We start from the raw sequence: 22,774 nt of genomic DNA, 5'->3' as shown, positions 1-22,774 counted from the left end.
ATACTAAAACAAATGACCTCGTAGGGAAAAAAAGAACGGCTTAAAGCACCTATTTGTTTATAATATTTTTATGGAATCACAAAACTAATGCTTGGGATATGATTAAACCCTTTTTTCTGCCTCTTTCTAATGGATTAGTATCATGTAACTTTGGTTCTCATTTGTGTTTATAGGTGGTGAAGAATTCATTGGAAATAGTATTTTTAACTAAACAAATTTCACTGTAAAACCCTTTATTCTAGTTTTTTTTCTTAAAAAGACACATATTCGGACAAAAATAAAATAATGGAAGAATATAATCATTCAAGAAAAACCATTTTTTCAATAAATGAACATAATTGTGTCTAAGCAGCTTTCCTATACAAATTTCGTACTAGAATGCAAATGTACCAAAAATGAAATTGTGAGGAAGATAGAAGAATCATCTCATAAGTTTTCTAGTTTTTTTTTTTTAATGGGAATATCCTGAATAATACATCAAGAACTCAAGGAGGGTGGAACTTTATATCATAAATTAGTCTTGTTTTGATAGCAGTGTACTGAATAATAATACATCAAGACCTCTCAAAATAGATGACAAGAATGGCAAAGTAAAGTGGAAAGCACACATGAATGCCAGCTTGTAACTTAAATTCATCGAAGACTAAGACATTTTGAAATCTTTAGAACCGGAAATTATCTTCAAGTTCAACAACTTTTTCTATTCTAGAGTATGGGGCAATAATTCAAGTGTTAAATCAATGTCATCAGTGTTAAGACTAAATTTTCAAACTTCTTAAAGCAGAAGTAACCAAACCGAGCTTGTCTGCGGCTCTTTGCTTGTATTCTTTCTCCAACACTTTTGCTGCCAAAGACTGGAGCTCTGGACTCTCCTTGTCTTCCTTGCTCCTTCCTTTTGAAAGCTGAGCTATGGCCGAGGTGCACTGAACAAGATGATTAAGTTTCACATTAGAAAGATAAAATCTGACATAAGACGAGAGAGTGCGAAACCATTTTTAAATTAGATTTTGGTTATTATAAGGATAAAAGCCAATGCATGTCTATATAAATAGTAATGCAGATTAACTCTTAAGCGAGAGAGAAGGAGCTTACCAAGCAAATTCCGAGAAGTGCTCGGGTGTTCTTACCCCTCGTCAAATCTATAGTGGATGCATAATATTTCTTGGCAGTTTGAAGGTTTTCTAGTCCGCCGAGTGTGTAAAGTACCTGTTGGTGAAAGGAATAATCATCAAAAACAATTCCGAGGAGAGCTAAAAGAGTTCCAGCTAGAAGTCTTTATGTAAACCAATGTAAGATGGAAAGTATTATCTTTGCAAAGGTTGACATGTAGTTACATCCATCAAGAAGTTACCTCCTTGGTTAGTCAGGAACCATTGTTGTTCGATAGTGAATCATGGTCCTTACATTATTCTTGCATATAGGCAACGACTATGGAAGTGGTTTTTTGTTTAACGGTCTTTAAATTTTTGCACTATCTTAATTACTATGGAACTAGTCCTGGGTTAGGTCGATTAATTATGAAAGAGAAGAAACCAAATGAAGAGTATTTGCAACAAGATGTAGAATGTTCTTCTCTAGAGAACTTGGAATTCAAGAAACTGTAGGATGAGACAAAAGAAGCTCCTCATAGCAGAATGCTGCTTGCTTGTACCTGATTTATAAACAAAAGCAAAAAGGTTTAAGTTATTGATACGTTATGAATTGATGAAGTAAAAGGAGATAATATTGAGTTATATAAATTAGCACTCACATTTGTAGGGAAAGATATATATCTGCAAGTTCTCTCCAAGCATCATGATCAGCCATAAATCTAGCAAAGAAAAAGGGAAATTGGCAGATATCGAATTAAACATAACCCAAAAAGGACAGACACAAAGATCTATGACTGTAAAGAGAATGTTTTCTGAGATATCTCACATCTCAAGATATTTATTAAGCCACTGAAATATTTCCTTGAGCTTTTGCCATGGCTACTCTCCTCTTATGTATTGCCTGCATGAGAATAGAATATGTCATCGTCGATTCTTTTTGTTTTATAAAAGAAACAGTCCAGAATATTTCTTAACAAAAAAGAACACCATTAAGATTCACAGTTTTGGGGGACAAGAGGAGAGAGAGAAAGGGGGGGAGGGGATGGCTGCGGAATTTACTTGATCAAGTGGATTGTCCTCTAAAAGGCTTGAGTAAGCTTTTTCTGCCTCAGCCCAGGATCCCTTTGCTTCAAGCAACATGCAATCCAGCCTGCCTGTAGACCACAACAAAATGAAACCACTAGTTCATAAAATGATAGAACAAAGGAACACAATCATCAGCAACACATCGTTTTGGATCCAAAAGAATCGAAACTGATTCAAGAACAAATTTTTCCATCCTTATCTACACCATAATGCGATTGGTAGAACATTGGCCAAGATATTCAGAAGAAGCTTAATGTAAGAAGCATCAACTATCAAAGGGTAGGCCACGAATGTAGGATTCACAAAAAACTTAACGGCAATATATAACACATACACACACGCCTGCACATTTTTAGTCACACAAACATGAAACATAGAACATATATTTCATCTTCATATATGCTTACCAACCCTTTTGCTCTCCGGAAATTTCTTGTGCAAAACCTTTATGCAATCCTGCAGTTTTAAATTGCACGAGTTTAGGTCAGGCAACTTTATAAGCCTACTATCAACTGGTACCTAGAGTATCTAAGCTACTCCACACTGCAGTCTATAGAACAGTACAAGAAACTAACACACAAGCATAACAATTGAAGTCAGCAAACCCTAAATCAACATTAATTAAACAAGAGTTGCACCATATTGAACATGCAACAGGGAAAGCCAAAACTTTCTAACTAATGCCTCAACAGAGAAAGAGATATCCAAGTAACAAGTACTGTACAAATTTAGGAAGAAGAATTATTCTTATTTCTTCTAATCTGACTACAGCCTTTTAAAGAATAGCAGGACAAATAAAAAGGAAATAATCTCTAGAAATTAGCCTATCCCTAAAAATTAGTAATTTGATTATGGCTAATAGTACAAGGAAATTCCTAGAACTAAGGTAGAAAATCTGCTTAATTTAAGGAATTCCAACACCCCCTCAAGCTGGAGTGTAGATGTTAATCAAACCCAGCTTGCCCATAATTTCTTCGAACATTTTTCTGCTCAAGCTTTTGGTTAACACGTCTGCTACTTCTTGTCTTGTAGGTAGATATGAAACACAAACTTCCCCTTTGTTAATTTTCTCCGTAATAAAGTGGCGATCAATTTCTACATGCTTGGTACGGTCATGGTGTACAGGGTTATGAGCTATGCTAACTGCTGCCTGGTTGTCACAGTATAATGTTATAGGTTTTGTATAGGATACTATTAGTTCTCCCATTAGCCGTTGTAACCACATTCCTTCACATATACCGTGGGACAAAGCTCGATATTCAGATTCAGCACTGCTGCGTGCCACAACAGATTGCTTTTTACTCCTCCATGTCACGAGATTACCCCAAACATAGCTGCAGTAACCGCTTGTGGATCGCCTGTCATTAACTGCCCCTGCCCAGTCTGCATCAGTGTAGACTTCTATGCTTCGATTTACATCTTTCTTGAAATGCAACCCCTTACCAGGAGTCCCTTTTAAGTATCTCAATATCCTGTAGGCAGCTTCCAAATGTTTCTCCCTAGGAGCATGCATAAATTGACTTATAACACTTACTCCAAAAGCTATGTCCGGACGAGTGTGAGAAAGATAGATAAGTTTTCCCACTAACCGTTGATATCTCCTCCTGTCTACCTCTTCTCCATCCTTATTAGTTCCTAATTTAAGGTTGGGTTCCATAGGAGTCTCGGCTGGTTTGCAACCCAACAGTCCAACTTCAGAAAGTAGATCAAGAACATACTTTCTTTGAGAGATTGAAATACCTGCCTTTGACCTTGCTATCTCCATTCCTAGAAAATATTGAAGATTCCCCAAGTCTTTAAGTTGAAACTCAAGACTTAAGAACTCTTTTAGTCTTTCAATTTCAATAGAATCATCCCCTGTTAATATTATGTCATCTACATAGACAATGAGAATACAGCACTTCCCATTATACGAGCGTTTGTAGAATAAGGTGTGATCAGCTTGACCTTGAGTATAATGTCTACTAGTCATGGCTTTGGCAAAACGATTAAACCAAGCCCTAGGGGATTGCTTTAGTCCATACAAGGACTTCTTCAACTTGCATACTTGGCCCTTGCTTCCTTCGAATCCAGGTGGAAAATCCATGTAGACTTCTTCGTTTAATTCTCCATTGAGAAAAGCGTTCTTTACATCCAATTGGATCAAAGGCCATTCTAAGTTGACAACAATTGAGAGAAGCACTCGAATAGTATCCAATTTTGCCACCGGTGCAAAGGTTTCCTCATAGTCCAACCCATATGTTTAAGTGAAACCCCTGGCCACAAGTCTAGCCTTGTATCGATCAATGCTCCCATCTTGTTTAAATTTTGTGGTGAAAATCCACTTACAACCCACGGTCTTCTTCCCAGTAGGTAGTTTAGATATTTCCCAAGTTCCATTGTCTTCAAGAGCCTTTATTTCTTCCAACACAGCTTGCCTCCATTTGGTTGACTTAAGAGCCTCTTCTATGTTTTTTGGAGTTTCTATAGAGTCAACATTAGAAACAAAGGCATTGTAGGATTTAGACAAGTTTCCATAGGATACAAACCGAGAAATGGGATGTTGAGTGCAGCTCCTAGTGCCCTTTCTTACTGCAATTGGAAGATAGATGGAAGATGAAGGAGGTGAAACTTCTTCCTCAAGACAGTCCTCAGGTAAAGATGGCATTGGCACTGCTGTTTCTGTCTCAGGCAACTGATGTCTCCGAGAGTATACACGAAGCCCCTGAGTTTTTTCTTGTTGTTTTTCAGAATGAGTAGGCTGTTTTCTTCATTAGTATGGTTAATCACCCTTGTTTCTTGTTGCTGAACAGTGGAGATAGGAAAAACAGGTTCCAAAACAGGAATAACAGTGGTTGTAGGATTTTCAGCAGGTTTTGTAGTGGTGGTAGGGCTGATAGAGCCTTGAGGTATAATGAGAAGATTGCTCAAGGTCTCATCTTCACTAAGTATCTCCCCCTGAAGATGAGAGGCTGAAAAATATGGCTCATTTTCGAAGAAAGTAACATCAAGGGACACAAACATCCGGTGTAAGGTTGGAGAGTAGCACTTGTACCCTTTTTGTGTAGGTGAGTAACCAATAAAGACACAAGTGTGGGCTCTAAGATCAAGTTTAGATCGGTTAGGTTGATGGTTGTGGACAAATGCTTTGCAACCAAATGTTTTGGTTGGGAGATTAGGAACACGAAACAAGGGAAAATTTTTTTGAAGAGTATGTAAAGGTGTTTGAAAGTTTAATACCTTAGATGGGAGTCGGTTTATAAGATAACAAGCAGTGAGAACAGCTTCTCCCCATAAATACTTTGGTACACCCATAGTAAACATAAGAGCACGAGCCACGGCTACAAGGTGTCTATTTTTCCTCTCGGAAACCCCATTTTGTTGAGGGGTGTCAGGACAAGAACTTTGATGTATGATTCCTTGCTCAGAAAAATAAGGACTTAGGATAGAATTAAAGTACTCTCTCCCATTATCAGTTCTAAGAGTGTGAATATTTGAATTGAACTGAGTTCGAATCATTGAATGAAAATTTTTGAAGACTCTAGAGACTTCGGATTTTTCTTTAAGGAGATAGATCCAACAAACTCTAGTGTGGTCATCAATGAAAGTTATGAACCACCTAGCCCCTGTGATGTTTTTTACTCGACTGGCTCCCCATAGATCACTGTGGATTAAAGAGAAAGGTTGAGATTGAACATAAGGTTTCAAAGGATAAGGGACACGAGTGTGTTTAGACAGTTGGCAAACTTCACAGTTCAATGAACTTATTTTCTTATTTAGAAATAGTAGAGGAAACAATTTCTTCAAGTACATGAAATTTGGGTGTCCTAGTCTACGGTGCCATAGCATGATAGAATCTTCTTTTGATGTAGATAAGGCCATCCCTTCTTGTGAACTGTTTTTGTTCCAAACATATAAGCCATCATCAACTTTAGCAGTGCCAATCATCTTCCCCGATTCTTGTTCCTGAACCACACAACCTAAAGCAGAAAATTCAACAAGTACTTTTTCATCCTTGGTAAGCTTGCTAATTGAGAGTAAATTATAGGAAAGATTTGGAACATGTAAAACTTTATCAAGGGAAAAATTTTCAGTAAGTCTAACTGTCCCCATTCCAGCCACCAGCGAGTAAGGTCCATCAGCTATGTGAATCCGAGAGTGATCATGACAAGGTAAATAGGTGTGAAACAAACTTAGATTACCTGTCATGTGGTCGGATGCACCTGAGTCTAGTATCCAGGAAGTTGTGATAGGTTCGTGTGTAGTATTTAAAGCAGTACCGTGAATAGCTAGTGACCCACTGGCTGTAGGAGTCCCGAGTAGTTTATGAAGAGCCTCAAGTTGAGTTTTGGTTAGCCGAAGTTTATGAAGAGTCTCATAGGAATTTTCGGTGTCACCCATGGGAGTAGGGTTTCTAACAGAGAAAACAGAACAAGAAAAGAGAAGAAAGAGCAGGGTCTACTGAATTCCTGATGCTCTTGATACCATGTACAAATTTAGGAAGAAGAATTATTCTTATTTCTTCTAATCTGACTACAGCCTTTTAAAGAATAGCAGGAAAAATAAAAAGGAAATAATCTCTAGAAATTAGCCTATCCCTAAAAATTAGTAATTTGATTATGGCTAATAGTACAAGGAAATTCCTAGAACTAAGGTAGAAAATCTGCTTAATCTAAGGAATTCCAACAAGTACCACCTTAAAGAACTATTAGCATTCTCAAAAGAGAAACTATAAGAACAATGAGAGTAGTCAACCCAGTGGGACTGATACAAATTAAATAAGTAAAAGAAATAGAATATTCTTTCACATAAATGGAAATCTCCATACAAAAAATAAAATCTTAAAATCAATCAAAAATGGAAAAAAAGAAAAAAGAAAAAGGATTGTACCTTTGCAAAATCGAGACATTGGCAATCCATAGCAGCAATAGCTACCTGCTCATATAGAGTCCATTCTGTATCAAGATAAGCAGTTGTTAGTAATTATAAATGTTCACAAACGTGCCTGATAAATTAATAGAAGCAACAATTTGGTCATAAGCAGACATCTAATCTTAAACAGACAACAATTTGGTCTAAACACACCAATTAAAATCACATTCTGACAGATCAAAGGGTAACTGTTCGCAAGTGCCTACTGTTCTAGACTACAAAGTGAAATCCAATACCAAAATAAGTCTCGAATGATGTGATAGAACACGAGAAAATGTATAAAACTAAGATAACGTCTCATATCTAACTTAGGATATATAGCAAATGAAATGTCTAGAACTATAAAGTGCCACAAACTGTGCTTCATCAGGCACTCCTAACTTTTTCTGATTACTTCTCAAAATCTCAGTTGAAAAATCAAAATATTGAAAACTCAACCTGCGTTCCTAACCAACTAATTCTTATTCTAATACATACAAATTCAAATCAAGCTTGACACATTGAAATCTACACAAAGCTAGTAATACTACCTCAAAGTTCTCATCACACCCAATTTAAATAAAATCTTCGATTTTTTTAAAACAAAAGGACAAAACCATAAAGCTTCAAACTTCGATTTCACGTAAATGAATAACAGGGTAGCAATCAGTAAAGCTTCAATTTGTGAAATTCAAGCAAAACTCTTTAGCAAATAAACAAAGAACACAAAGCTCTAATACCAAATCAAATCTAATTACAAACAAAACCGATAAAAGAACTCAAAATTCAAATCAAACACTTTGAAATCATCCAATTCAAGCAAAACCAATTTCAGAAATCAATCAAAGCTAGAAAAAAAAATAACCTTCAGGGCCAAGAGCAGATCGTTTTTTGGGGTCGTTTAAGATCGATAAGCCATACTTCAAGACTTTCTCTGAACGCCTAACTTTGAGCTTCCTGACAAGGCAAAGATACTCCCAAGCACCTCCTCCTCCATTGTCTACCTGGTTTTCAAGCGTGTTCAATTGGGTCTCCTCTGTTTTACTCACCATCTCTCTCTCTCTCTCTCTCTCTCTCAATGCAGGCGTTTTTCTTTTTCTTTTGCTCTGTTTTTGGTTTCTCTCTCTACTCTGGCTTGTGGCCTTTGTTTTGGATCTCTACAATGGGTCAACTCGTTTTTGCTTTTTGGAGCACTTTGTTTTTGTTGTCTTTGGTTACACTTCCAACTCCCTCATCATTGCCATCGTTGAAAGGCAATGGGCTTCATCACTGTTGCTTTTTTTCCTTTATTCTTTTTTCAATTTTCATCAAATCTATTTCTTGGTGTAATACCCAAACCATACAAATGGCCTTAAAAGGCCCAAAATGAAGCCAGAAGGAAAAACCCCATCAAGGCAACAAAACGCATCGTATTACAGGATAGCATTACCAGTAAACCCTGGGAAAGCAGAAGAAAATGTGGCGTTGTGGTGTCTCAATTCTAAAACCCAACTGTTACTTCCACTGCAAACGGAACTACTTGTCACTTTCAAAATCAAACTTGACAAAACACCCAATCACGAAATACTCAAATTATTCAAGTTTAACAATGACGACCATCACCGAATCCGATGTGGGAATCCTATGTTTCATCTCAAACCTTCCTGGTTTTCATGGCATCCTCAAACAAAGGTGAAGGGTCACTCCTTTTTTTTGTTTTCATTTCTTTTAAACTTATCCTTTATGACCAAGTTTTGTGCTTTTTTTTTTTTGCAAATACCCTTATGTTTAATTTGTTTATTTCCACATGCATGCTTGGCTATATGTTTGTTCGATTAAGATGGTGGAATGAGAGGTTTAGTCTTAGCTTCACTCAAGCCTGCGTTTTGGCAGTTGTGTCTTTGTGCGTATAATGAGATTCTTTGTATTTAAAAGGAATGGAGAAAATTTGGAATGAGGAAAATTGGAAGTTTTGAGAGTGATTTTCTTTATTATGAATTGGTTATAATTGCAATTGGCGATGGAAAATTTTGTTATTTGATTGCTTTGAATTTTTTGTGTAGATATTCTGATTTCATTGTGAATGAAGTAGACACTGAGGGAAATGTTGTTCATTTGACCTCTTTAGATGCCCCTCCAGAGGTAATCTAACTCATACCATTTTTATCATAATTATGTTTTTGTACATTTAATATATTTTAATCTTTTTCTTTTCGAACATGTTCTCAGGCTTTTCAGGAAGTTGAAACAAAAATATCTGATCAACTTAACAAAAATTATGCATCTGAAATTGAAAAATTCAGATCACTTGCCTGCGAAATTGATGTCGATCGGTTAGAAGCTTTCATTAACCAAATTACTTCAGGCAGTGAAGAAGATATCTCTCCCATTGTTCTGTCTCCAGATTCTGATAAATCTCATCGAACGGTAAGCTTTAGGTTCTTTTTCAATTTGTTTATCCTTAATCATTTTGTACCTTTAGCGTGTAGGGTGTAAGTCTATTACGAAGAGGGAATCAAACTAACTATAAGAACCTTTCCATTTTGTTTTCGACATTTTCAGGCAATGCATAATTTCTTTAAGGAAAATCTTAGATTTCTAGTCACCGACACTGTTGATGGACCTGATTCTTCCTCAAAATGCATCCGCGTGAGGTTAAATTCTGGGAATAAGAACAAGGGAAGAAATTTGAATAAAAGGAAGAGAGGTGATAGGCCCTATGATAGTAGAGGTTCAAGCCACTGGCCAGCACATCTTGGCAATTTTCTTAGGTAGCATGTTGCACTCCTACAATAATTTGATGCCTCTTAAAATAATAGGAGAAAAAACCCATGTCTAGCTTTCACCTTTCCTTATTCAATTGCTTATCAATGCCATGAAGTGTCTATTGCACTTGAACTACATTAGAAGGTGCTATCATTAATGTTAATATTCAGGTTCCATCTTTTCAAGGAGAATAAAGATACACAGGAAGCCTTAGGATTAATAGGAAAGATGCTTGGCATTCAGGTATGATAAATGATTTATATAAATCCTGTGGTTACCTATTCAACGGGAACCTTTGTCATTAATCTTTTGTTTGACAGCCAAGGTCTTTTGGTTTTGCGGGTACAAAAGATAAGAGGTCAGTTTCCACTCAAAGGGTAAGTTGCTCCTTTTTCTGCTGCTTTCATTCTAAATTAATTGGTATTTTGGTTAACTTTGGGAGATTACTTGCTCTACCTTGCATTGTGTAGATGTAGTGTTAATTCTTTTCTGAACTAATTTTTGCAAAAGCTAGTATTTAGCATCTTAAAGAAACTATGGGTGGATGTCACTTTCAGAAATTTTATGAGGTACTAAGAAAAATGAAATTGCTACTAGAAGAACTGGGATATGCCAAAGATGCCCTTAGGGGACACTTCTGTTCATTATGGTTCTTACAGTTCTACCTCTAAACTCTTTTAGTAGTTATCCATTTCACGTGTAGAGAGTTGTAAGCAATGGAACACTGCTGCCTGATTAATGGCTTGTCACTCTGTCTTCAATCTGAATGCCGCAGCACTTTCATTGTGCGTGGAAAATGGATGGTCTGGTTGCTATTTTATATTTTCTTAATCATGAACACTTCTATGTATATCTGGTTTTTTTCTTCTTCTGCAAAAGGGATCATGTTTAAGTGGTGCAGTCTTTTGGGTTTCCAGGTAACTGTTTTCAAGCAGTATGCAAGTAGATTAGCTGCCCTTAATGACAGGTTGATTGGTATTAAGGTGGGAGACTTCTGGTAAGGTTAATGGATATAACATTCTATTCCCTTCAAGGTATTGTGTTATGAACCATTATTTATAGTGTGATTATCATCCAGCTACGTCAAGGATGACCTCCTCCTTGGGCAGCTTTTAGGAAACCGATTCACCATCGTATTGCGGTGAGAGTTTCCCACATGCGAATTCTGTTTAACATCCATCAGTGCTACTTCCTTCTTCCAATATCCCATCACTCATTGAACTCATTTATCTCCTCAGAGGAGTTGTTGCAGATTCTGAAGATACTATTCAAGCATCTGCAGAGTCCTTGGGGAGGCATGGCTTCATCAACTATTTTGGCTTACAAGTACTTCCTTAATCATTGTCTCTCCTCTCCCACCCTCTCTTCCCCCCTTTCCTGCTTTCTTCTTTCTTTTATATTCTTCTTGAAACCTTCATAATTTTTCAGCGTTTTGGAAGTGGTTCTGTTCCAACTCACCACATTGGTGCCACATTACTGCGAGGCGAATGGAAAGCTGCTGCAAGCACTATTCTTGATCCAAGAGAAGGGGATATCCTTTATTTGCACTTTATGTTTCGTTCCTTCTGGAAAATGTTACTTTTTAGATGCTAGACTGGTCTGCATTCAGCTTGGAGAAATAATTATCTTTTGTTTTCTTGACTTGAATCTCTAAATACAAAGAAATATCATAAGCAAGGCAAGGGAATATTATAAACAAACTGGTGACATAGATGGTACTCTCAAGCAATTACCTCGCCATTTAGTTGCAGAAAGGGCTATGGTAAGCTCCCAGTTCTGTCACTCCTCCAAGGCTTTGATATCTATTGTATTGATTTTCTTTTGTGTATGTTTCATAGTTAAAAAGAATTTTGCCCCTTTTTTCCATTCTCATACAGCTGCAATGTTTGAAGAAAAGTCCTGGGAATTACTTGCAAGCCCTGAAAGCTATACCTAGGACGTTGAGAATGATGTAAGTGCTTGACGTGTTAGCCAGGAATATAATTTTTCTTAATTCTATAACAGTTACTGAATTTGGATTCTTGAACTGCAGAGCTATAGCTATTTTCTTGGAAGCATGTTTAGTATGGGAGTTTACTGTTTATATGTGCATGCTATTTAATCACTAATGTCTAGTTTACTTCAGTAGCTTGATTTTTTTACTTATAGAGTGCTGCTTACCCTTGCATTTCATTCATGTCAATGCATGAGTTAGTTAGTTGAGTTGAATACCTTATCCTAATTGATTGATTGATGTTGGGACTTGGAAATTATGTTAAGATAGTTGTTGAGATATTTAGAATCATTTTCTATTTCTCAAGAGTTGTATGAGGGACATCCTCCTCATAGTAACCTCTCTCTGTCTTTCTCTCACACAAAAGTACTAATTGACCCAACAGGGATTCAAGAGAAGACTGATATTGAATCTTAGATTATATCTGTTTTACTGATCAGGTATGTCCATAGTTACCAAAGCTATCTGTGGAACCATGCAGCAAGTGTGAGAGTGAAAAAATATGGTATGCAATTTTTTTTGGTCAGTTAAGGGGTGGGGGGCTTCCTTGTACACACTTAGGTTTACTATTTTTCATAGCTATATTAGAAATTTTGAGGTTACCTGATATAACAATGTTCTGTTATCCCACCATATTCAGGAAGCCGTGAAGTTGTGTTGGGAGACTTGGTATATAGCAAAGGAGATGATGCGGAAAAAACAGAAGTTTTACCGCCTGAACATGAAGATAATAGCTTAGAAGATGCTTATGATTGTGGTCAATTAGATGAAATATCTGGAAAAGATCTTCCGCTAGAGAAAAATAATCTTGTTAAGGTCAGTTGTCATTTTTTTCATTTAAAGCATTTTAAAGTTTTTGAATTGTAAACTCAGGGTTTTGCGGGAAATCTTAGAGAAATGATTGAGAAGACTTCAATTCATTACCATAGATGATAACCTCTTTCCTAATTTTTATTTTGTGGCAAGAGTAAGTGTGAAAGATGTTTAGATTTTGGTGCCATTAGTTAATCATCTGCTGTATATTTATGTTACATGAATTGGGATGTGATTGTTGGATAGGGGCATGTGAACATGGTGGTTATGTTCAATGTTTTGAAGAATTTTCATATATTTGGAGGGTCTTTGGAGAGTCATATATCATATGTCATTCCCATATCTGGATATGCATTGGACATGTGTGTAGGACATGAAAGCTTCAAGAAAAACAAAGAGTCGGAGCAATATAGTTGTATATTCACTTAGCATCAATCTTTTTACCCTAGATTCAAAGAATTTAAGATGGCTTCTGCTTTCTCTCAGGTCATAACTGCATCAGATATCAGTACTGGAAATTATACTATTGAGGATGTTGTCCTTCCTATGCCAGGGTAAGGGAATATTGAACGAGTCATAGCAGATTTTACATTGCTCATATCTTACTCATAATGAACTGTTATTTTTGCTTTCCTAACAATGTTGTGATGTTTCTGTGACAGCTCTAGAATAATTTATCCAATGAATGAGGTTGCTGATGTTTATCATGACATGGCAAAGAAGGTTTGCTGTCTTTCTTAACATATATTAAATACAGACTTTTTTTGGTTCTAAACATTTTGTTTAATTCATCAGGATGGCATCAGCTTGACAGAGAGTGTCCATAATATCAAGTACATCTTCATAATTGGAACCATCTCTGATTCTCTATATTTTCCCAAGAATTTTCTTCCCATAGCCATCTCCCTCTTCATTGTTTTTTTTCCCCTTACAGGGAATTTTCAATAACCTGCATGACTGGAAGCTACAGGCGTGTTTTTCAGAAGCCAATAGATTTTCAATGGTATGGTCTGCTTTTCCTATCATTTTCTTAGGACTGTTATTGTTTTAGGCGAATAGAAAACGTTGTAGACTGAGTACCATCATCTAACGTTGTAGACTGAGTACCATCATCTATGTTGTTTCAGGGATTTGCTTTCGTATACAGATGGAAATTTAGCATTGTCGGAGACAGATATAGACAAAATTGCCAAAACTAAACCTGTGAACCCAGTCAAAGAAGAGAATCCAACCAATGGAACTGAAGGCGAAGAGTCATCCAATCATCTGGAACAATTAGAGAGCTTTGAGGATGAGAAAAAGTTTTCAACCGATGATAATGAGGTGGAGGTTTCTAGAGAAGCCGAGCCTCCACAAGTTCATTCTCCACCTGACTTGAATTCTCAGGAACCTCAGAAAGCTCTCAAATTGGCCTTCACACTTCCTGCTTCTTGTTATGCCACAATGGCCATACGAGAGCTTCTCAAGACATCCACTTCTGTATGCACTTTGCCTAAGTGTTTCTTTCGCTTGTCAATTCTGAGTCATAGGATTGAGAATTTATTTCCAGAACTATCTCAAAGCATACATCAATGCAAAATATCTTACTTCAATCTTTGTTGCATTTGCAGGTTGCATTCCACAAGACACTTAACCAATAAACATGTTGCCACTCGTATAGTTTATGAGACTAGGATCAACCCACCATGTATCTTGAATCAGGAACAAGAAAACAAGGTTTACTCCCATACACTGGTCCTCGTATGTGTGTACATGTAAGGTACATGTGACAAACTTTACCCTATCTGCCAATTAGCCAATTCTTTTGTGCACTGGTATTTATAATTTTATAGTTGAAAGGACATGTATCTGCATCACTAGGCTTACTGTTTTGACTTCACAATACCTAGTCATATGTTTAAAACACCTTGTTGGATTAGAGTAGGGGTGAACTTGAGCTGAGTCAGGCTTGGCTGGAAATCAAAGTTTGAAACTTGGTTTGAAGCTTGGCTGAAGCTCAATTTGAGATAAAAATCGAACTGTTTGAACTCGCTCAATTAAGCTTGTTTACCTTGTTAAAATGAGCTTTGATAAAGAAAGGGTAGCAGCTGCTAAGATTCAAAATTTCGAAACCCAGATTTTTTAGATGCCATCTATTAAGGGTGGTTGTTTAAGCCAAGTGAACTAAGCTTTGAGGTTCATTTTTATAGGATGATTAAATCATTTGCTTCTGCCTTGGAAGTTTTTGTGATAAAGGTTCATGTTCAGGTGGTCCCAAATATTTGTCTTTGGTAATAAGCGACCATCAAACGGGGACAAGTCTCTGATCTGGTTCCATGTGATGTATTTGTTACTTTGAGTGAAATACTTTCTAACAGGAAGCTTTGTTATTACGTGATTATCTTAAAGACGTCAAAACATTTACCTGAAAAGGGAAAACAGAAACTTTCCTTCCGGTCGAAGAAGTTATTCGATGCTTAAGATTTGTTCTTATTTTCAGATCATATAAAGCAGTGGGCAAGCATTCAAAGGCATGCAAATAGGTGGTTCGAGTAGACTTGGTAATATCATACTATTATGTAACATGAAAATTAAATATAAAAAACATAACATAAAATACTGGAGTCAAAAAAGAAAGTCATGCATGAATATCTCAAAGCCAATACAAATCAAATTATAATCCCTTAAAAATTATATATAATCCCTATACACATTGTAAGGAACAGTGAGGATGTACTGGTTGGTTAGCCTCTCGGAGTTCTTAGTCCCACAAAAGAATTGTTCTCATATTGGTTAAAATCCCTGGTCATATTTTGAAACAAGATTATAGCTTCCATAAGAAAAGTTCAGGCATCTCATTCCCCTGATTAATAGTTTTGAATGAACATGATGTATCAGTCAGGATTGAGGAAAATAAACAAAAAGTCAATAGGTAGACAATAAGTCCATAACCTATTCGAACCTCATTATCCATATCCGAGAAAACTATGAAACTTGATGCACAAGGGGGAAGAACGACTAGAACCTAGAACTAACAATTAGCATTTGTTTGAAAACAAAATGCCCTGCTACTAAGGTTCTATTGACCGGAATCGTGGCCTAAAATCGGATAAGCTGAACTCTAAAAAATTGGTAAAGATTACAGCTATGGATATGATACAAACGGTGAAGGTTCATCAGCGTTAATCCTCTTGCTTTGCAGTATTCTCTTTAAAACTCTTAGTCAGCCAGATAGCAGTTTCCCTAGGGGACACCTTTCCGGGTCCAAATGGCTTGAGTAGCACACCAAGCTCATCATACCTCTCTTGCTGCAGCAATCTTGCACTAAATTCAAGCAATCCTTCCAATGCCTCAGCACGCTGCTGGAATGATGAGGGGTCAAACCTTCGTCTTCGTGTATCTGATGAGGTGCGGCTAGATGCCCCAGCAGTTGCATTTTGATCAGAGGAGTTAGTTAGAGCATCTCCATCTACCAGAAACGTGCTGCGTTGAATTCCCTGCCATTCATCATCATAATTGAGCTTGCTAGACATTTGATCACATATTTGAACCGTACATTTGTCTTTTGTGATTGATCGATCAACAAATTGTGGTGAAGCGGAGAAGCCCTTTGCAGATTTTGATGATGGCTTTTCTATGGGGAAGAAAGCATCTTCATATGAGGCTAACGGGAATTCAGCTATCTTATCAATTCGAGGAGCATTGACGGAAACATCTGGTGATTGTATGAGGTGAAGAATACCAGCATTAGATCTACAAGGAGATTCTCGAACTGTATTTCTTGTTGGCAGCGGCAAAGAAGCTCTTCGAGTTGCAGGGAGAGGTTTTTTAACAGGTGTGCGTGAAAAATGAAACTGTAAACACAATGCAGTGAACATTAAAACCCTGGATTTTGAAACAAGAAACTGTTATAACTAGCAGTCTCTATGAATGTGTTGCACAGGAGAGGAGCTTTATAAAATTTACCGAGTCCCGTTTCTTCAAAGGCTCTGTCTTTCTCTTGGGAGTTGCCGAAGCTTTTGTCAGAGAACGTCTTGTAGTTTTGTTGGCACTTGAAACTTTCGAAGTAACTGGCTTGCAAATGACAGTTCCTTCTTCGCTGCTATCAATAGAAAAATTTTCTGACCTCCTATTTGAAAAACCCGGTGTATCCTGATGTATTCCTTTGGTAGAGCAAACAGAATCTTGTTCAGCTCCAGATATGCTAGGATTCAAAGTCCTATCATTACTGAAGGATCGACGCTTCTCCCTGTAAACAGAGAAGCGGGCATCTACAGGATCCGAAAATCTAGTTTTCTTTATATTTGTTTCAGGCCAAAGCACAGGTAAAGTATTCCTTCTAGGATTATTAATTTTAAGATGAACTTTAACAACATAAGATTGAAGGTGTGGATGCCTAAGCAGTTCTTCAGCCTGTAAAAATTGAATATGCACCGCGGATGAGAGGTAATATAGTCAAAACCAAAAACATTCCTGGAACCAATTATATAACAAGTTGCATTCAAATTCCTAAATATGCTTTTCATACATATATTGGGAGGCATAGAATAGAGGAGAGTTATACATACACTTGGCCTAAGTTCAGGATTCTTGCGCAGCATGCTTTTAACAAGGCTACGGCTGAAAAGAAAATCGAGGTGATAATTAGACCAACATAATTCATCATTTGAAAATCAACAACCTTATAAGTGAAACTCACAAGGCAAAAGCCAGTTATCATAGAAGGAAAAAAGAGGCTTACAAGGCACCGGAATATTTTGTTGGAAGCGGAGCAACTATCGATTTATTGATCTTGTTTATCAAAGCTTGCATATCCTGCTCGAGAGATTTAAGATTATTCGAAAAGGAAAATAAAACAGAGGAACATGATTGATAAACAACGGAATTCTGAAATGCAGAAGTGCCTACTAACGTCTGAGCATCAATTATTACCTAACAGAATACACTCATTAGAGGGATGCAGTGGCATTTTCATATTCACCAACGGAAATGAGTTGCAATCGAAAATTACATCGAAATACCACAAGAAATACATACAACAAATGCTACATGCAGTTTATCTTAGCTGGCCTAGAATTCCTCTTGCAACTGTAACAGTGACAAGCATGCTCGAGAGATGTAAACAAACAACAACTCGAAATATTACAAACTTTATGCTAATAAGGAGGCCCTGTAAACATTTGGAATTGATACAATACAAGAACATTTTTATGCTATTGGAACCCTCTTATTTCATCATCTGAAGCATGTATACACATGATATTTCATAAAGACTATGCGCAAAAGTCAAATCCGTATATTTTCAGAATCCTTGTCTAAGAAAGTCCTAAGCAGACTAACATAAAAGACATATATGCAACAAGCCGCAAATAGTTACAAAAAGGGTAAAAGAACTCACAAATGCTTTAAATGCAGGCTTGAGAGAAGTCATTTCATATATACAGCACCCTGGAAAACATATTTTCAAGTGATATAAGCACAGAGATAAAAATTGTTGAAGACCTATTGAGACTGACCGACACAACACAATTGCATTGTCTGCTGCAAGCGTGTTTACCTAATGACCAGATATCAGACTTAGAACCATAAGGTATATCAGCCAGAAGCTCAGGACACATGTAGCTTGGAGTTCCAACAACCTGAAAAAAAACACGAAAGTATACTCCCTAATCAAGATATGCATTAAATTCTCGAAGGTTAGTTAATCCATATATTACTTACAGAGGACGCAAGATCATCCGAAGTCAAAATTTTGGCGAGTCCAAAATCACCTGCACCGGTGTAGTAACATGTTTGTTAAGAGAAATTGTAATCCCTTTCAAAGGAATTATGTGAAAAAACAATAAAACCACTCACCAAGACGTATGTCCTGATCTTTTGTTAAAAAGATGTTTGAACACTGAAATAAAGAAAAAGAAAATATAAATAGAAGTGACTTGGGGCAACAGCTCAAATCATTGCAAATGATATGGTTGCCTGCAAAACAGGCTGTCTAATAAGGCATCCCTGTAAACATTTTGATACGTCATGAGACCATTATTATGTTATCGGGACCTCTTACTTCACCATCTAAAGCAAGTATACACACTATTTGTACAGACCATATGCAATGATCAAATCTGTATATTTTTGGAATCCTTGTCTAGAAATATCATAAGCATTGGTGAACTGTGATTGTTAGCTGGTGTTTCATTTCTATTAATAAATTTGGTTTAGCAATAAATAAATATAAAACACCATCAGCAAGAGCATAACAGTATGTCACTAACCTTGACATCACGATGAAGAATGTGATTCAAGTGCAAATAGTCAAGAGCCATCAGAAGCTGAACAAGCCATTTGCACAGTTTCTGAACATGAACGTTCAGAGTTATGATTGTTCAATGAATAAAAGTTGCCCAAGAGATGAAAAATAACAATAAAGTTCAACATGAGGCATCTGGAATCGAGTAACAAAAGAACTGAAGTAAAAAGCATGGGAATAAACAAAACCTCTTCTGAGAAAAGCATGCCATTTGCTTTCTTTATGGCTTCAGCCCTGTTTTATACAAGAAATCTTATCATGATTTGCTAAGTTCTCACAAGGTTCTTCAAGTTACAAAAATAAATGCACTACTATCTCATAATCTCAGTATCAGCAAGAAATTGAACTTACATGTCTCCACCTTCACAATAACCTATAATAATGCATACATAGCAACCCTGAAACAAAGACATATGTGAACCCGTGTTAGGCCGTGAATCACCAGGAAGGCTCTGATATTAAGGTCATGACAATCATGACATATAACTGAGAAGTATATGGGAATAGTGTAAAAAGGGCAAGAATAGAGGCTCATCCATATACCTTTTCCACCCAGGAGTCTTTGTACTCCACAATAAATGGATTTCGGATCTTAGAAATGAGCTCCATCTACATGAACAAATTGAATTGTTAGACTATGGAACCACTTATGCTAAGTTTGTACCAATGAAACAAGATGCAGGGCAGCAACCTTGGACAACAGCTTTGTCCTTCAACATTTTAATTATATATAAAGCAACCCCAAGCCAACTTTTCTTTTTCTTTTTTCTTTTTCGCTGTAATGTTTGCCCCAGTGAAATACATAACAAAATCTTGTGTCCTCGGTTAGTACAAAAGGGTTCGGATAGAGTTCCAGTGGAACAGAGTAATGTAAAATATAAAATCATACAAGGAATAAAAACGACCTATGAATACTATATAAAAAGTTACAAACCTCTTGATGTGCAGATCGTCGAGACCTATCAGTCTGGCGGGCAAGACGAATCTTTTTCAGCACATACCTTATTGACAATTAGAAATGAGGGATGATAAGTCCATTGTCAAAAGGTGAATCAAAAAACCATGTCTAATTCTTCTTCTTCTCATATATTTCATATGTAATAAAGTTAAAGGACGGCCAAGTGCCATACTAGCAATCTTACTTCTTCTTTTCATGCTTATGCCTCACTAGAAGAGCTGAACCAAAAGCTCCCTTTCCTATTTGCTCTAATACCTCATACTGCTCCATGTTAAAGATGTATTTGACTTCCTTTTCTGGTTTTCACCAAGCAATAAAGTCAGGGCAATCAATATTATTAAATCATTCACAAAAGGTAGAGATGCAAAAGAATATACAGTAATGTCAAACAAACGGAAGATGTACTATCTGTCCAGATGTTGAAATTATGAACAAAGAATCTCTGTAAATTATAAGACAAAAGCATCATTGAAAGAACCAAACTTCACCATACCACAATTTATGATTAAAATGTAAATCAAAGTTGAACATATTATAACACTGAAAAAGTTGGAGTGCCATTTGCTCAAGAATACAGGAAGAAAGAGGGCTAATCTAAAATATGTTGGAGTAATTGTAAGACAACAACGTTAAAAAAAGCTTAAAATACATAAATTTCATGTCAGCATCTTGTACAAAAGCCTTGTTTTGGGCACCATCAAGCTAAATTATTTAGTCCAATCCTGAATGGTAGCTCAGCACAGAAGCCATTTTCATTTGCATTAAGCTTAATTGGCTGATGTGAGCTTTCTAAGAAAACATCAAAAGCAGTTGAACAGGAAAAAAAAGATGAAGAGAACAGTGGGAAAAAAGAAAGAAAGAAAGGAAGTATCTGAGTGAAGTAGAAGTGATAATTTATGCACCACAAAGTTATCAGCTTAAAATCAAGATTTTATTCACTTAGAAAAAACAAAACAAAATAAAAATAAAAACTGCAATAATAGCCTAAGAAAGAACCAAAAATCAGTAACCAAGTCAGAGATAATGCACATTATAAGTAATCTTCCTCCCAGCTTAACAGCACCCAGGAAAAATAAAATAAAAGAATAACAATTGCAATCCCTCATCAAGGAGCCAACTTTCTTGATAAAAAAAAATCAAGAAAGCACAGAGCTTGGAAAAGGGAAAATGCAGCTTTTATGCATGAGGGGGGAAAAAAACCCAATGAACAGTAAAGAAAGAAGAAGAAAAGGAAATCTACAGATTCAGGGAAAAAAAGAGACTGTTCAATGTACCTGAGTGTAGTAGTGATAAAGGGTGTGGAAGTTGTTGATCCAAAGAGATCACAAGGTGAATGTGGACTTACACATTTGAGCAAAAGCTAAAAAAAAACAAAAATACTACTGCTTACAATACAAGGAAAGAGGAGAAGAATAACAACAACAACAACAAGGAGGAGAAGAAGAAGAAGCAAAGGAAGCTGCGGCCTGTTGCAGCTGTTTTTCCATTGGGTTGTTTTTAGTTTCAATGAAGAAAATGACAAACTTGGTAAGAGAGAGATTGGAAGAGTAGATTGGACCACAATATAATGGAGTAATATATTAAATAAAAAAAACTGGAACAGCTTTTAAGGAAATGAAAAAAAAGAAAACAGTGTTGGATACTGAGATTAGTTTATATAGATTTAATTAATGTTAGACAGGGATTTGTTTTGTGAATTATGAAGAGTGGAGGAGTTCATAGTTTCTGTTTAACTTTTGAAAAACACTAGATATAATTTGCTAGAGAAAACAAACAAAGTGGGAACAAAGTTTATGATTAAGACTGCTTTGGAATGAGATTAGAATAAAATATAGCTTTGGTGAATATAATTTGTTATTTTGTTTCTCACCATAATTTAAGCAATTTAGACATTAGAGATGTTCTTTTATGAAAGAAGACATGAGAGATTTATAAGTTCACTTTATTTGAGTATCATAAATTATTTTATTTGCTCAATAGCATTTCCCTATTTTGATCATTAATTTTAATTTTATTATGCATGTAAAAATCGTATATTTAAAAAACTAATTATTAATAATATATAAAATATGTACGATATTAAAATATTTTTTTAGATTAAATTGTAAGTAAAATGGAATTTAAACATATGAATACATTATATTAAGATTACTTAAAGAATACAATTTTTTATTAAGTTAAATTGTGACATAATCTCAATCAATAACATTATTAATACTAAAGGCTCTCACACACCAAATATATAAAATTATTAAAATAAAATTTTGCTAACATGATTGGCATGGGTTTAAATATCATTATATGCATATTTTTATTAATTTTTTAAATAAAAAGATTAAAGTACCCATAAAGAATATAATTTACTTTTAATATTAAAGGGATATTGAAGTGATTTTCCTAATTAAATAAAGATCTGGTTGATGAGTGACACCAACTCAATATAGACCTATAAAATACGATAGAAACTTTTTAACTCAGAGTTTAATATTAAGAGTTAAATCAACAATTATTTAAAATTTAAATCAACTATTAAATTAAATAGATTATTGGTTTTTAAGTTAATCAGTGTAATTATAATTAATTAATTAACTAATTAAAAATTATAAAATATTTAAAATAAAAACATTATAAAATTATAAAATATTGATTTTTGACTTGTTACACGTTCTAAATGGTTATTCAGAAACTAATTCAACATTTTTGTCCAGTTTAATACACAAATTAATTTCGAATTTAATTGGTCTAGTAAACTCATTCAAACCCAAAATAATATACATTTTATTGAGTAAATAAAATTGTATACATTTTCTCGAAATCATCAAACCCAAAATAGTTTTGGTTGGATACCCAAATTTTGTATGATGCATTTGATTTATAATCCTTAAAATAACAAGTTTTTTTTTATTTTTATTTGA

At 35.6% G+C, this 22,774-nt stretch overlaps 2 protein-coding genes and 1 pseudogene across 5 annotated transcripts; 1 reads left to right on the top strand and 2 right to left on the bottom strand.

Annotated features, from left to right (window-relative positions):
* Window positions 1-470: 470 nt before the first annotated feature.
* LOC107888957 (ER membrane protein complex subunit 2-like) lies at window positions 471-8,255 on the bottom strand (annotated as a pseudogene).
* Window positions 8,256-8,482: 227 nt separating this feature from the next.
* LOC107888921 (pseudouridylate synthase 7 homolog) lies at window positions 8,483-14,471 on the top strand. Its single transcript, XM_016813193.2, has 20 exons — window positions 8,483-8,738; window positions 9,110-9,188; window positions 9,276-9,473; window positions 9,609-9,817; window positions 9,983-10,055; window positions 10,133-10,189; window positions 10,730-10,809; window positions 10,891-10,953; window positions 11,051-11,138; window positions 11,241-11,343; window positions 11,471-11,574; window positions 11,690-11,763; window positions 12,246-12,310; window positions 12,446-12,621; window positions 13,105-13,172; window positions 13,281-13,341; window positions 13,414-13,451; window positions 13,553-13,621; window positions 13,746-14,097; window positions 14,229-14,471. Exons 1-20 carry the CDS (start codon window positions 8,524-8,526, stop codon window positions 14,256-14,258), a joined length of 2,202 nt encoding a protein of 733 aa, XP_016668682.2. The 5' UTR covers window positions 8,483-8,523; the 3' UTR covers window positions 14,259-14,471.
* A 957-nt stretch (window positions 14,472-15,428) lies between these two features.
* Window positions 15,429-21,484, bottom strand: LOC107888929 (serine/threonine-protein kinase Nek2). 4 transcript variants are annotated; one of them, XM_016813204.2, is made up of 15 exons: window positions 21,134-21,484; window positions 20,044-20,155; window positions 19,836-19,902; window positions 19,445-19,510; window positions 19,253-19,299; window positions 19,090-19,135; window positions 18,867-18,947; window positions 18,454-18,496; window positions 18,319-18,368; window positions 18,155-18,236; window positions 17,996-18,045; window positions 17,339-17,412; window positions 17,166-17,217; window positions 16,564-17,010; window positions 15,429-16,451 (listed from the first exon to the last, which is right to left on the bottom strand). In XM_016813204.2, the coding sequence occupies exons 2-15, from the start codon at window positions 20,127-20,129 to the stop codon at window positions 15,780-15,782; spliced, it is 1,863 nt and encodes a 620-aa protein (XP_016668693.2). In that variant the 5' UTR covers window positions 20,130-20,155; window positions 21,134-21,484; the 3' UTR covers window positions 15,429-15,779. The 4 variants fall into 4 exon arrangements, with proteins under 4 accessions (XP_016668693.2, XP_016668700.2, XP_040937616.1 ...); XM_016813211.2 differs by lacking the exon at window positions 21,134-21,484 and adding an exon at window positions 20,889-21,116; XM_041081682.1 differs by lacking the exon at window positions 21,134-21,484 and adding an exon at window positions 20,237-20,869.
* Between the last annotated feature and the right edge of the window lie 1,290 nt (window positions 21,485-22,774).

The sequence above is a fragment of the Gossypium hirsutum genome, chromosome A11, assembly GCF_007990345.1.
Source record: "Gossypium hirsutum isolate 1008001.06 chromosome A11, Gossypium_hirsutum_v2.1, whole genome shotgun sequence".
In the NCBI taxonomy this organism is placed as follows: domain Eukaryota; kingdom Viridiplantae; phylum Streptophyta; class Magnoliopsida; order Malvales; family Malvaceae; genus Gossypium; species Gossypium hirsutum.
This window is presented reverse-complemented; position numbering and strand designations above follow the sequence as displayed.